The following is a 14,112-nucleotide window of genomic DNA, read 5'->3' as shown; positions in this document are numbered from 1 at the left end:
GAACCAACTCTTTGTTTCATTGATCCTTTCTATTGTCTTTTTTGTTTCAATATCGTTTATTTCTGCTCTTATTTTTATTATTTCCCTCCTTCTACTGACTCTGGGCCTTGTTTGTTCTTCTTTTTCTAGTTCTGTTAGGTGTCGTTTGAGGTTGCTTACGTGAGCTTTTTCTTGTTTAGTGAGGTGAGCCTGTATTGCGATGAATTTCCCTCTTAGGACTGCTTTTGCTGCATCCCAAATGATTTGGTATGTCGTGTTCTCATTTTCATTTGTCTCCAGATAATATTTGATTTCTTCTTTAATTTCTTCAATGATCCATTGTTTGTTGAGAAGCGTGTTGTTTAGTCTCCACATTTTTGCACCTTTCTCTGCTTTTTTCTTGTAGTTGATTTCTAGTTTAATAGCGTTATGATCAGAAAAGATGCTTGATATTATTTCAACTCTCTTGTATTTATTGATGTTTGCTTTGGTTCCCAAAATATGGTCAATCCTTGAGAATGTTCCATGTGCACTTGAGAAGAATGTGTAACCTGCTGTTTTTGGATGAAGTGTTCTATATATATCTATTAAGTCCATCTGGTCTAATTTTTCATTTAATTCTATTATTTCCTTGTTGATTTTCTGTCTGGATGTTCTGTCCATTGGTGTTAATGGTGTGTTGAGGTCCCCTACTATTATTGTATTGTTGTTGATGTCTTCTTTTAGTTCTATTAAGAGTTGCTTTACAAATTTTGGTGCTCCTGTGTTGGGTGCGTATATATTTATAAGTGTTATGTCTTCTTGGTGGAGAGTCCCTTTTATCATTATATACTGTCCCTCTTTGTCTTTCTTTATCTGTTTTGCTTTGAAATCTACCTTGTCTGATATTAGTATAGCGACACCTGCTTTCTTTTGTTCATTATTAGCTTGGAGTATTGTTCTCCATCCCTTCACTCTGAGTCTGTGTTTGTCTTTGGGGCTGAGGTGTGTTTCCTGGAGGCAGCATATTGTTGGATCTTGTTCTTTGATCCATCCTGCCACTCTGTGTCTTTTGATTGGGGAGTTCAATCCGTTTACATTTAGAGTGATTATTGAGACGTGGGGGCCTACCACTACCATTTTGTGTCTTGTTTTCCGGTTTTCTTCAGTTTCCTTTGTTTCTCGTCCCATGGTTTAATCTGTTCTGATGTAGAGCTGCTACTCTCTGTTGTTGTCCTTCTACTTATCTCCTCTGCTCTTGGTTTTGTAGCCCCTTTCCTTTTTTGGATTTTTCAGGAATGAGGGTTTTCCTGAGGATTTCCTGAAGAGGAGGTTTTGTGGCAATGAACTCCCTTAATTTTTGTTTATCTGGGAAAGTTTTTATTTCTCCATCGTATTTGAAGGATATTTTCGCTGGGTAGAGAATTCTCGGCTGTAGGTTTTTGTCCTTCAGATTTTTGAATATATCATTCCACTCTCTTCTAGCCTGTAAAGTTTCTGCTGAGAAATCTGCTGATAGCCTGATGGGGGTTCCTTTGTAGGTTAGTTTCTTTTGCCTGGCTGTCCTTAATATTTTCTCCTTGTCGTTGACTTTTGCTAGCTTCACTACTATATGCCGTGGAGTTGGTCTTCTTGCATTGATAAAGTTTGGAGATCTATTGGCTTCTGTCACCTGAAGATCCATCTCCCTCACCAGATTTGGGAAGTTCTCAGCCATTATTTCTTTGAATAGGTTTTCTGCCCCTTTCTCCTTCTCTTCTCCCTCTGGTATACCTATAATCCTTACGTTGCATCTCCTAATTGTGTCTGATAATTCTCAGAGAGTTTCTTCATTTCTTTTAAGTCTTGCTTCTCTCTCCTCCTCTGCCTGCAACAATTCTATATTGCCATCTTCCAAATTGCTAATTCTTTCCTCCATATTATCGGCCCTACTGTTCAGAGCATCTAGATTTTTCTTAATCTCCTCTATTGTGTTCTTCATTTCCAGTATTTCTGTTTGGTTCTTCTTTATCGTATCAAACTCTTTTGTGACATAGCTCCTGAACTCGTTGAGTTGTCGGTCAGAATTCTCTCTTAACTCAGTGAGTATTTTAATGATGGCTGTTTTGAAGTCATCATCATTTAGGTTATATATCTCATTTTCTTTGGGATTGTTTTCTGTGTATTTGTTACTTTCTTTCTGTTCTGGAGATTTAATGTATTTTTTCATATTGCTTGATGATGTTGATTTGTGCCTCCGCATGGAGATAGAGTTTAGTTGCTCCTTTCACTTGTTTCAGCTGCTGCAGTGGGGGGAGCAGCTGTTTATACTTCACCAACCAGGAACCCTGTCCGTAGTTGCTAACTGGGCCTGGGCCCCTCTTCGTAGCCACAGTGGCCCTTTGGATTCCCTCCTCTGCCGTGGGGGCCGTCACGGGGGGCTTCAGGCTGCAGGTGCCTACTGTTGTTGCCCACCTAGATGCGCTCTCTCCTTGGGGTCTGCAACGGTGTTATGGGCTTTTCCAGCGGCCAGGGGTGGGATCACTTTTATTTGTTGCTCGGTTGCTGTCGGCACCCAGCAAATCTCACTTGTCCTCTATGGTTCGCAGGAGAGCTATTGGCATCTTCTACAGTCTGTGGTTAGTACACCTAGCTATGCTGCTTTTGCCCTGGGGTCTTCCAGCCTTGTGGCTGGCGGCTGGGTGCCTTCTACTGGTGCTGTGCAGAGGCTTTCCCTAAGGCTTCTGTGAGCCTGTAGGGTTTCCCCCTAGGCTACTAAGCTGGGTCTCTGGAACTCTCTCCAGCCCCAGTCCTCTCCGAGATCTCCGGCAATCCCTAGCCTCACCGGGTGGGCAACGGCAGCTGGGGGTCGCCCCGCCCTCTGGGCTTCTCTCCGGGCCTCTGCCGGGAGCTCTGAATGCTCAGCGTGGCCCCTCTGCTACCGGCAGACAGAGAGTTTTGTCTGCTGCCTGGCGGAGCTCCGGCGCTTCCCCTCCGGGTCGCCGGACCCGCCTTTGAAAGTTCCCCCGCCCCGGTCCTCTCCGAGATCTCCGGCAATCCCTAGTCCCACGGGGCGGGCAACGGCAGCTGGGGGACGCCCCGCCCTCTGGGCTTCTGTCCGAGCCTCTGCCGGGAGCCCTGAATGCTGGGCGTGGCCCCTCTGCTACCGGCAGACAGAGAGTTTTGTCTGCTGCCTGGCGGAGCTCCGGCGCTTCCCCTCCGGGTCGCCGGACCCGCCTTTGAAAGTTCCCCCGCCCCGGTCCTCTCCGAGATCTCCGGCAATCCCTAGTCCCACGGGGCGGGCAACGGCAGCTGGGGGACGCCCCGCCCTCTGGGCTTCTGTCCGAGCCTCTGCCGGGAGCCCTGAATGCTGGGCGTGGCCCCTCTGCTAATGGCAGACAGAGAGTTTTGTCTGCTGCCTGGGGGAGCTCCGGCACTTCCCCTCCGGGTCGCCGATCCGGCCTTTGAAAGTTCCCCCGCCCCGGTCCTCTCCGAGATCTCCGGCAATCCCTAGTCCCACGGGGCGGGCAACGGCAGCTGGGGGTCGCCCCGCCCTCTGGGCTTCTGTCCGGGCCTCTGCCGGGAGCCCTGAGTGCTCAGCGTGGCCCCTCTGCTACCGGCAGACAGAGAGTTTTGTCTGCTGCCTGGCGGAGCTCCGGCGCTTCCCCACCGGGTCGCCGGACCCGCCTTTGAAAGTTCCCCCGCCCCGGTCCTCTCCGAGATCTCCGGCAATCCCTAGTCCCACGGGGCGGGCAACGGCAGCTGGGAGACCTCCGTGCCCTCCGTGTCTCTCTCTGGGACCCTCCGGGCGCCCCGAGCACCAGGCCGGGTCTCCCCGCCAATGGCGGGGAGAGACTCTCCCCGCGGGCTCAGGTGTGCAACTCCAAAGTTTCCCTCTGCGTTTAGGAGCAATTGCGGGGGGTTTAAGTAGGGTTCTGGTCACCTGTTTCCACCGTCACTCCTCTGTTGTGTTCTCGCTCCTGCCCTAGATGTGTGTGGATCCTCTGGGGGCGTCCGTTGGAAGAAAGCCGCTTGCGGGTACTAGGCTGCCCGTCGGGGTCGGAGAGTTTTCACCTATTTCCACATCCTCCCGGAGGAAAGTCCGTCCGCCTTCCGATGTATAGTCGCGTGGGTGTCTCAGACGTCCTGAGATGCTGTCTGGATATCCTTTGTCAAGCGATAAGTGTCCAAATAATTGTAGACTCGAAGGGCGAGAGACAAAGAGGACTACTCACGGCGCCATCTTGGAATTCCTCTCCAATGCAATGCATTTTTCCACTTAGATAACAGTGTGTCCCTGCACCTGGGTATTAAGGTGCTCATGGTATTTGCCACTGCTCCACAATGCCCGCTCTGTCCTTGACCAACTTTCCATGTTAAATCCCAACCCACGGAAGACGCTTTTCCTTTCCCTTGTTCTGTTTGTCTCCCTGCTGATACCGTATCGTGTGGAATCCTATGGCTTAAAAATTCTTGATCTGTGTTAGACTGCCACTTTGTTCTTCAAAACACTTCTCTTCATTTTTGGACGTTTGTTCCTCTAATAGACTTGGAGGAGTAGTATTTGCTGACTGCTAAAGAGTCTGTTTGGGGATTTAAGAAATGTTGTAAAGATATCATTTGGGAGAGGTGACATCTGGGTGGCACTGAATTCCATCTAAGAATACTTGCCATCCTTCCACTTTTTACATTCTGCTTTGATATTTCCCAATAAAATTTAAAAATTTTTCTGTGAGGATCATTGAATAACCTTTGTTAGTCTTCTCTGGAACTGAATTAAATTTGATCTGAAGGAAACCAGGAGCAAGCTTCCAAATGGTGTCTTTCACATATGTGAGAGTGCAGTCACATAGGCTGGGCTCAGTTCTTGAAGCAACAAGTTGTGAGTATGCATGTGGGTTACTGTCTCCCAGGGAAGCTCAGTGGAGACTCAGCGCCAGAGTGGGTTTTGGGGGCTGAGCCCAAAGGCATCACCTGTCGAACATGTAACAAGCTTACAGACTCGCAAAGAGAAAAGAAGAGTTTACTATATACCATATTGTTTGCCCTTTAGACACACTGAGCCCTCTTATCTATAAAGTTGGTGGGGTCAGTTCCAAAATCCCATTTCCCAGATACCACTGAAGGACAAACTTTGTGAGCAAGCATTTCTAAGGATAAGGGATCTCTAGTCTGTTAATGCTCACTCTTCAGCACATTAGGTAGTAGAACTTACTATGAGCAAGAGCTGGAGATCCGATGTAGAAATCGTAATTAGCGCTGACCCAGGCAGCTTGTTTCACTTCCCAGGCAGGAGGGCTGTTTCTATTTTGCTGTTGCTCTGCTGACTAGGTCAATCTAGGACCAGAATTGCTGGTGGGAACCTTTTCTCAGTCCCCTGCATGTGGGCATCAATGGGTTACTGATCTCTTTGATGAACCAGCATTTAGGAGATTTATGCCCCAGGTGGATTCCTATGCTTGGGATGGGCTGTCATGCTGCTGTGACCCACAGGGGAATCTGGAAAAGAGAAATTGAGAGGACAGCTTCTAGAGTGATTGGTAGGGAATGACCTGCTGCAAAATCAGAGAAAGGAGATTTTACGGTTTTTTGGAGGAAAGCAGTATTGAACTCTTTATGTGTTTTGTAGTCATGTTCAAATTCACCATGAAACCTTTGTGGATTTTAATGAAGTCTCTTGCATATTCCAAGCGTTAAGCTATTCCTCAAGGTCACGATGGCCCCGATTACAATTTTAGGATTCTGCCAGAAAGCGCTCTTCTGTGATCTTAGCATCCTAGTTTGCATGCCCCTGTGTCCTAAGCATTGGTGGGAAGTAACCCTGAGGCTCATGAGTACAGGGATTTGGTGGAGGTCTGAGTTGTCCTGCCTTCCTCCTCATGCCTGAGCTCTACCTGAATCATTTCCTAGTTCCATGAAGTGAGACAGAGAAAAGAAGGTAAAACTGAGTTTGTGGTAAATATTATACAAACAAATTATAATCCATTCTCCTCCACAAGAACATTTTCATTCAGCCAGCTGGATCTATCATGTTTGATGATGGGAACAGAATAAAGAGCTTCCACTTCTTCGCTGGAAGTTTCTTTAAAACTTCATGCAGCTGTGAGGCTGTGCTTCATGGGGTGCTGCATCACATGGTGGTATTAAGAAGAAGATGAGTTTTCTCACAAGGAATTGATGTGCTTAAAATAGAAACATTTCTTTCATTTGTATAGCATTTCTCTGAGGTGTTCTGTACCCTGACATTAGAGAGCAATGAAGACTTGAAGTGATCACAATGAAAATGTACCAGTACATTCCATGTTTTCATGATGCTGTTCAATTTATGAGGAAGTGAGTGTGGCCAGAGAGTAATACTTCTGATGACCAAGTCATAGAATAAATGTTGGGAGACCACAGAGTCATATGTGAACTTCTTATGGATTGAATCTAAATCCCCAGCGCTGTCCGTCTTAGCCATTCTCCTATATACATCTGTGTCATGTTTTAGGACCGAGTGGCCTGTGAGGGTGGGACTGTGACCTTCACCATGGAGGAGTGGGCTTTTCTGGATCCATCCCCGGAGATACTCTACAGGGATGTGATAAGATCCCTAAGGTAATTGATTTAAAAATTACAACATGATGATTTGTTATACATACAGTGTATTGTATAGTTCACACCAATTTACTTTAGTTTTGTTAAAATAAAAGACAGAGACCAGCTTTGAAAATTCCCTGAGCAGATAAAACCAGTTTAGTCACACAAGCAAAGCTTAATTTAGCTTATTTTGCAAAACTAACTGACCTGGGTCATTTCTTGCTCAGCTGCTCTCTACGGTTCTCAACCACAGTCAGGCAGGCCACTTGGCAATACAGTCTGTGCCACCGGGCAGGAGCCCCAACATGCCCTTTATAATCTCCCTTATCTGCCCAGGACCAATACCACATCGATGAATATGACCTACACCTCCTCCCAAGGGGTGCGATCCCTATGGTCTTGGGCCGTGAGGCCCAGCCACCTGGGGAGAACCCCCATTACTTCATCTTCCCTGATCAAAGAGTTTCTGTCCACTGTGCGTTCAGTGCCCTGGGGCCATCACACATACATGGCTCTCCAGATGCGCACATCTCCATCCCTCATCCTCCAATGTGTTTGCCTCCTTGATGGCCACTGCTTAGTATAAAGTGGTGATATCAGGAAATATTAGTTCAATCAGCTTGTTTTTCTTTATCAGGAATGGTTTGGCTAAGGCCAGCCCCAGTGGCCTAGTGGTTAAGTTCAGGGCACTCCACTTAGGTGGCCCAGGTTCAGCTCCTGGGAGCGGATCCACACCACTCATCTGTCAGTGCCATGCTGTGGTGGCAGCTCACGTAAAAAAAGAGGGAGATTGGCAACAGATGTTAGCTAAGGGTGAATCTTCCTGGAAAAAAAAAAATGGTTTGGCTATTCTGTTTCCCTGCAATACTGTATAAATTTATGAACCAACTTCCCAATTTTGATAAAGAAATCAGCTGGGATTGGATGTTATGTTGACTCTTCAGGTCATTTTGGGGAAATGTGACATTTCAACAGTAAGCATTCTGATCCATGAAATTAGAACTTTTCCAATGTATTAATACCTTTATTAATTTCTTTTGATAATCTTGGCAGTTTTCATAGTATTTGTTTTGTAATCTTTGTGGTAAATATATTCCCATGTATCCTTTTCCTTCCAATACTATTGTAAATGCATTTATTTTCTTAATTTCATTATCAGATTGTTCATTGCAAGCATATAGAAATACAATCCATTTTTATATTTTGAGCTTGTATCCTACAACATTGCAGAATTCAACTATCAATTCTAACAGTTTTTTGGTATACTTCTCAGAATATTCTGTATGCAACTGTAAGTGTGGAAAAATTTCCCCTTCTTCCCTTCTAGGTTATGTGGCTGGTCTAACAATTAAAGTGACATAAGACAGACTAACAGAAGAAAAACAAATCTAATTACCTACGTATGGGAGCTCCCAAAAAGGTGAGACTCAAAGAAATAACCACAGCAGGAAGATTTCATGCCCTTTAGACCAAGAAACAGATTGAGGAAGACTTGACAAGGCTGAGGGGTTTGGGCTAGAGGTAGTAAATGGTGAGGAAACAACAAGATTTGTTTACACAGCCTTCTCAGCCCTAAATGCCCTGTCTCGGATGATAAGGCTGCCTTCTGGTTAAAGTAGCATACAGATCAGCTGGAAAGTCATCTGCTCTCAAGGGGACAAAGGAGAGCCAGAGTGTCTTTCTTGCAATGGCTGTTTCTCAAGCACCTTTAAATTCAAAATAATCAATATGCCAATGTGCCATATCTGAGGTGACATAATCTGAACCTCTAGACAAGAGACGGTTTTACATCTTCCCAACCACTCTGCATCCATTTTATTTCTTTTCTTGCCTAATGGTTCTGGCTAAAATCTCCAGTACTTTCTGGAAAAAAAGTGGCAAGAGGAGACATCCTTCTTTGGTTCCCCATCTTCAGGGGAAAGCATTCCAGTCTTTCACCACTAGATATAATATTGGCTGTGGGATTTCCATGTATGCTTGTTATCAAGTAAGGAAATATCCTTCTACTCTGTTATCCTAAATGTTTTAATTATGAAAGAGTACGGATTTTGTCAATTATTTTCCTTGAGTCTGTTGATTTCATTGATAGATTTCAGTCTATCTTGCAATTTTTGATTTTTGATATCCTTTATCACATTAATAGATTTTGATATTTTAACCGAACCTTCCGTCCCTATAATAAACCCACTTGGTCATGGTGTATAAATCTTTTTTTATGTTGCTGTTTTGGGCTTCCTAGAATTTGTTGAGGATTTTTACATTAATATTCACAAAAGAAATTGGGGTGTAGTTTTTTTGGTGATACACTTGGTTTGGGTATGAGAGTAGTACTGCCACACCCACCCACAATAATCTTAAAAGTTTATATACAGGCTTTAATGGAGTTCAGTAATATCTACAGTCCAGATGGTCTCAACAACACATTATTCTCTCTAGGTTGCATCCTTGGAATGGCTCTTAGTTCAGGATCATTGGGCAGAATGTATCTTCCAAGGACGGGGGTGTGGGAAAGGAGGTTCCAATTGCCCAAGTTAGGCTGGAGGGTCAACCAGTGGTCACCTCCTCTCCGTGACCTCCTCCAACAGAGCAGCTTCTTGAATCTTGGGTAACTCATTCCATTAGGGCCATTTTTCAAAGTCATGGAAAAAATCTCTCTCTCCATACATATAAGTAACTCCCTGTGCTTTGTAAATGGAGCTCTTTCTCTGGCTTAGAAGACCACCTTGTAGGATATTGTTGAGTTCTCATGGGCTTCCCTCAGTGCAGGTGGATGCACCAACACTCTAAGTGTATCCTGGCCCTCATGTTTGCCATGATGGAGACAGACAGGAACCACATGCTATTAGCAAAGACAACCTTAAGGCGTCATGTCTATTGTGCCCACCACAGCGATTAAAGGACCTTTGAGAGCACCATGATGTGACATCAAGAGAAAGCCAGACTGGCCCTAATGTTATTTGTGAGAAGCAGAACAATTTATCAATTCATCAGTGCAGGAAGCACATCTCCAGTTTCTGCCCAGATGGGGCCACTACTGGAACTGTACAATTCCCACAGGTGCAAGGAAAGAAGGGTTGGGGAGGGCAGTGATGAAATGTAGTTTCCTCAGCACCATGTTTCTGACAGTGTGTGAGAGTGGAGCCAGACTCATGCATCTTCCCAGGCGAATGCACATTCTTAGTACAGTGCACCCTTTATTTGAGGTGAAGACGAGGAGCTAGGAGATAAAGCAAAAAAACAGAGGCTGGGGGACTGGGCCCATGGCCAATTGGTTGAGTTCACATGCTCAGCTTCGGCAGCCTGGGGTTCTCATCCTGGGTGCGGACCTGTCCACTGCTCATCAGGACGTGCGGTGGCAGCATTCCACATAGAAGAACTAGAATGATCTACAACTAGGATATGCAACTACGTACTGGGGCTTTGGGGAGAAAATGGAAAAAGAAAAAGCGGAAGATTGGCAAGAGATGTTAGCTCAGGGCCAATCTTTCTCACCAAAACAAAACAAAACAAAACAAAGGCATTCCTGACTTAGGAAATCAGAGTTATTTCCAGGAAATCTGCTTGTAGACTATTATTTTCCAGGTAGTTCTTAAAGGGAAGGTGAAAAACAGATAAGGAAATGGAAATATCTTTTGCATCTCTCAATGCTTGATGCTGAACACCCTCAAAACTTTTCTTCCTACATTCTATAGGTGACTGATTGATGATGCTATTGCCCGGCAGTGTTTCCCCTTGTATGATGAGCACTGGTTGCAAACTGTGCCTTCCTCTTCTGTTTTCATGGTGATCACTTATAGTTCTTTGGCCCTGCCCCTCAGTTTGCACTTGTCAGATGTCCTCCGAATACTTCTGCCCGTGGGCCTGGTGAAGTTATTGCTGAAGTTCAGGTGGACTTGAGTGGGGCTGTTTGACTCAGATTATATCGAAAGGGAGCATTTCCTCAGGGAATTGGGATAGGAAATGTTCAGATATGGTATCTGTGCAGACTATGTGGAGAGGATGCCTGTCATATAGTGATTACAATATTGTCAAAATGAACGTTACTCTGTAGTATTGTAGACTCACCAATCAATGAGATGATTATTTAGATGAAACTAGCTGTCTAACAAGTCTCATTATAGTTGGATTAAACAGTGTAACCACAAGTAAGGGTGGGTCATGACCACAGAGTGATTTAACAACCGTGAGAAAGAGCTCCTGTTTATATTTTCATTGGGATACAAATATTTTCATGTCAGAAACATTTTCTAAATTTGACCATTCTGAATAACCAGAAGTCACTTTTCTTCTGAAATGATGGCTTGTTTTTTGCTCCCAATGCTCTTATTCTGAATCTGACTGAAGTGTTGTAAGGATAGTCACCTAATGCGTAATTGAACACCTAATACTGTAATTGAACTCAATGGGTTCACCTCTTAGTCAATTTTGGAGCCAAAAAGCACAAGCAAGGCAAAAGTGGTGAAGAAAGGTTTATTACTTGCATAGGCAGGGGAGAATTCTGGGCATCTCTGGCAAGCAGTGTCTCCCCAAACAAGGGTTTGGGAGTCCCTTTATTGTGAGATCATAGTACGGTTCATGAATATTCAGTTAAGGAAAAGGCAGGAGCTCACGTTTGTTGCCTAACAGTCATGTTCCTTTAAGTCTCAAGGGTAGCATGTACACATGCTACTACATATATAGCATGATCTAGAAACGGCTGCTTGGTCCCTCCCAGAGGAGGAGAATTTAAAATGTTGACGAGATTATAACGGGGACATTTCACTTCGTCTAACTTCACAGCAATTTGAGGGGGCTAGAACTGGCTTCAGCTGGCCTGCTTGTGGGAATCTTCGGTGGTTAGGCTCTTCCTGAAACTTTCTGTCTGCCAACACTCAACAGATAACGTTAGTCTTTATCAGATCCTCAGTACACTTTTCTTGGTCTAGTTCCCTGGTCACAGTATCTGTGCCTGTGTACCTTTTTGGCAAAACTTTGTCAGACTCCAGTTATCAATAAAGATCAACATGGAGAGAGACTAATTATTGCATACGGTGAGGTGACCTTCAGTTGTGTGTTACTAAACAAGGATCGCAGTTCCAAGAGCCTTCTCCCAACACCACCTTTCAATGTAAATATCCCTGCAGAGGAAGCGTTCTGTCTGGCATTCTGCTCAGACACCTAAACTCAGGGGCTGTCACTCAGACACCAGAGGGTGAGTCTTCTGAACTGTCCAATCAGAAGCGGCGCCGGGGCACGTGGGTGGGGCGCAGCTCACCAACCGCCCGGAAGTGGCTGCTCCGGTCGCGCTGGGGACCGCGTCTCCCCGCCATTAAAGGGTCTGAGTGGCTCTGCCGCGTCTTCTGTCATGTTGTGACCTGTAGCGACAGCAGTGTCATAGGAAGGACTCGGGGGACCCAGGAGCCCTAGGAATGGTGAGTGTGCGGCCCCGGGATGAGGACACGGCAGGCGGGGCTGGTGGGAAGCGGCGGGGCGGGCCGGCCTCTCGCGGTCCCCTCCGGGGTCTGCGGCCCCGAGTCCGCGGTGGCGCCGCTCGGCTCTCAGGCCCCTCTGGCCGCAGCGTGGGGGCGGGGCCGGCAGCCGGGCCCCGGGCGTCCTGTGGTCCCTGCGCGCGGCGACTTGGGCCGGAGCGTCTCTGGGCCGCTGTGCGCCCGCAGCCCCGCGTGTCCCAGACGCTGCGGGGCCCGCGGGAGGGTCCGCAGGACAGTCGGGCCTCGGGCTCCGGGGTCCGTGCGCGGAGGGGCTGCGGTTTTGGGGTCCCCAGGGCCTCCTTTCTCCCCAGGGGAAACCCTTTTTCTCTTGAACTTTCCATGGATTTGAGGAGCAGAGCTCAATCCACGACCGTGTCCTCCAGTCTAGGTCTTCCTAGGGTTGACAACAAGTACCTGAATTTCCAGTCGCTCCCCAAATTCCCAAATGCTAGCGTCCTGCCTCTGATTCACAGCATTATTATCAACTATTTGTCCTTGTTGGATTTGAAACAGACGCAATATTTTAGTTATCGTTTTTTCATAGTCAATGGATGGCTGTTTTAAAAAGATTTGTTTTGTGTGTGTGGATATTTTCCATGAGTGAAAAGCAGCTTATAAGCACCTGGAACTACGTTGTATGAAATCCTCGTGCATCTCCCCCAGGATCTTTCTGGGCACAGACATCCTGTGGAAAGTCCTCTGGGTGCAGGTTCCTCTTGAGAAACTTTCCTGGATGATCTGTCCTGTCAGCACTGTCCCCACCTGGGTTAGTCACTTTAAAAGATTTATTCACTTTATTTTAATCTCAGTTTTCCAATGAATAAAAATTAACTTAATCAACATGACTTGAAATACAATATAAAATATTTCCAAAGAAGGAAGAAAGAGGTGAATTTCAGAAAAAATAAGACGTTCCAGTTTTACATTGGATGCACTAGATTCTTCTTGCCTTCTTTTCCTCCCATATGGGTGCTAATATTCTGAGGTCTGTTCTTTTATTTTGGGGGAGTTCAAATAGATTTCCAGGGCTTAGACTTGCAAACCTGAAGTGTGAAGTAGGATTAATAGTTTATAAAAAAAATTTACTGTCATGGAAATACTACTATATTAGCATCATTTTTTTTCCAGAATATGCAATATATTTTTGTAGGATTTCTTTTTTTTTTTTTTTTAAAGATTGGCACCTGAGCTAACAACTGTTGCCAATGTTTTTTTGTTTTTTCCTGCTTTATCTGCTCAAATCCACCCGGTACATAGTTGTATATCTTAGTTGCAGGCCCTTCTAGTTGTCGCATGTCAGACACTGCCTCAACGTGGCCTGACAAGCGGTGCCATGTCTGTGCTCAGGATCCAAACCAGGGAAACTTAACCACTCGGCCATGGGGCCGGCCCTGTGGGATTTCTTTTTGAGGCAGTAAATTGCCATACAGTTTTCTTCCCTCACTTCCACATAAAGACTGGTTCGACTGTTTCTGCTGGATTACCTCAAACCCTGTGTTTGAGTATTTAAAATATCAGTGATGGTCCAAAAAAACTCCAGTGGGGGCAGAGGCCTGAAGGCAGTGAGTCTAAGCTAAGGCCCCCCTGGGCCTGCAGAGGGAAGGCCTTGAAGGCCCAGTTGTCCTTCCTGGGGAGCCTCCCCTGCAGGTGTCTTACTGCTCACATCCCCATGGAAGGAGCCTTGATCCTGAGAGGAGCTGCAGAGCCCTGGAAAGCTGGGGGTGCACGTGCTCATGGGGTGGGGAGTGACACCCTTTCTGAGGTTGTAACTGTGGTTTCCTTGGGCCTGTTTCTAGACATAATTGGAGTTTTGCATCCACAGTGTGGGTGCATTCAGAGAGTAACTTGTTTATGCTGAGGAAGTCTGTGAGAGTCAGGAGCTCTGTGTCCTGGATGGGGGCCCATTAATCTGGGGGTCCATTTGGGTCAGAACCTTAAACTGGATCCAGCTGAGTTTCCTCACTGTGAGAATGGAGCCTGAGAGAGGGAGCATGTGCGCTGTTCCCTGGGGAGTGAAGGATGTGTGGGGCTCCCAGAGCTCCTTCCTGTGGCTGCTCAGGTGCCCTCCCCTCCTTCTCCAGGGACTGACCCCCTCCAGAGTTCTGTCTCCACCAGGAGAGTCAGGAAC

The 14,112-nt window shown here is 46.1% G+C and overlaps 1 protein-coding gene across 16 annotated transcripts in view; it reads left to right on the top strand.

Moving 5' to 3' along the window:
• Positions 1-14,112, top strand: part of LOC103545992 (zinc finger protein 709-like) — a 515,885-nt gene that overhangs the window by 387,841 nt on the left and 113,932 nt on the right. For 7 of the 16 annotated variants that reach the window (XR_011541456.1, XR_011541453.1, XR_011541452.1 and 4 more), the window contains exon 1: positions 11,744-11,927. The exons of 1 other annotated variant lie outside the window; for it this stretch is intronic. Coding sequence is in view for 3 of the 15 variants with exons in the window: in XM_070625402.1 (XP_070481503.1) it covers positions 11,925-11,927 (3 nt within the window). In the remaining 12 variants the exon portion in view is untranslated. Of the gene's footprint in view, positions 1-11,743; positions 11,928-14,112 lie in introns of those variants that run through there. 8 more of the 16 variants (XR_011541458.1, XM_070625409.1, XM_070625408.1 and 5 more) reach the window with 3 other exon arrangements.

Source organism: Equus przewalskii, chromosome 6, assembly GCF_037783145.1.
Source record: "Equus przewalskii isolate Varuska chromosome 6, EquPr2, whole genome shotgun sequence".
Classification (NCBI taxonomy): Eukaryota; Metazoa; Chordata; class Mammalia; order Perissodactyla; family Equidae; genus Equus; species Equus przewalskii.
This window is presented reverse-complemented; position numbering and strand designations above follow the sequence as displayed.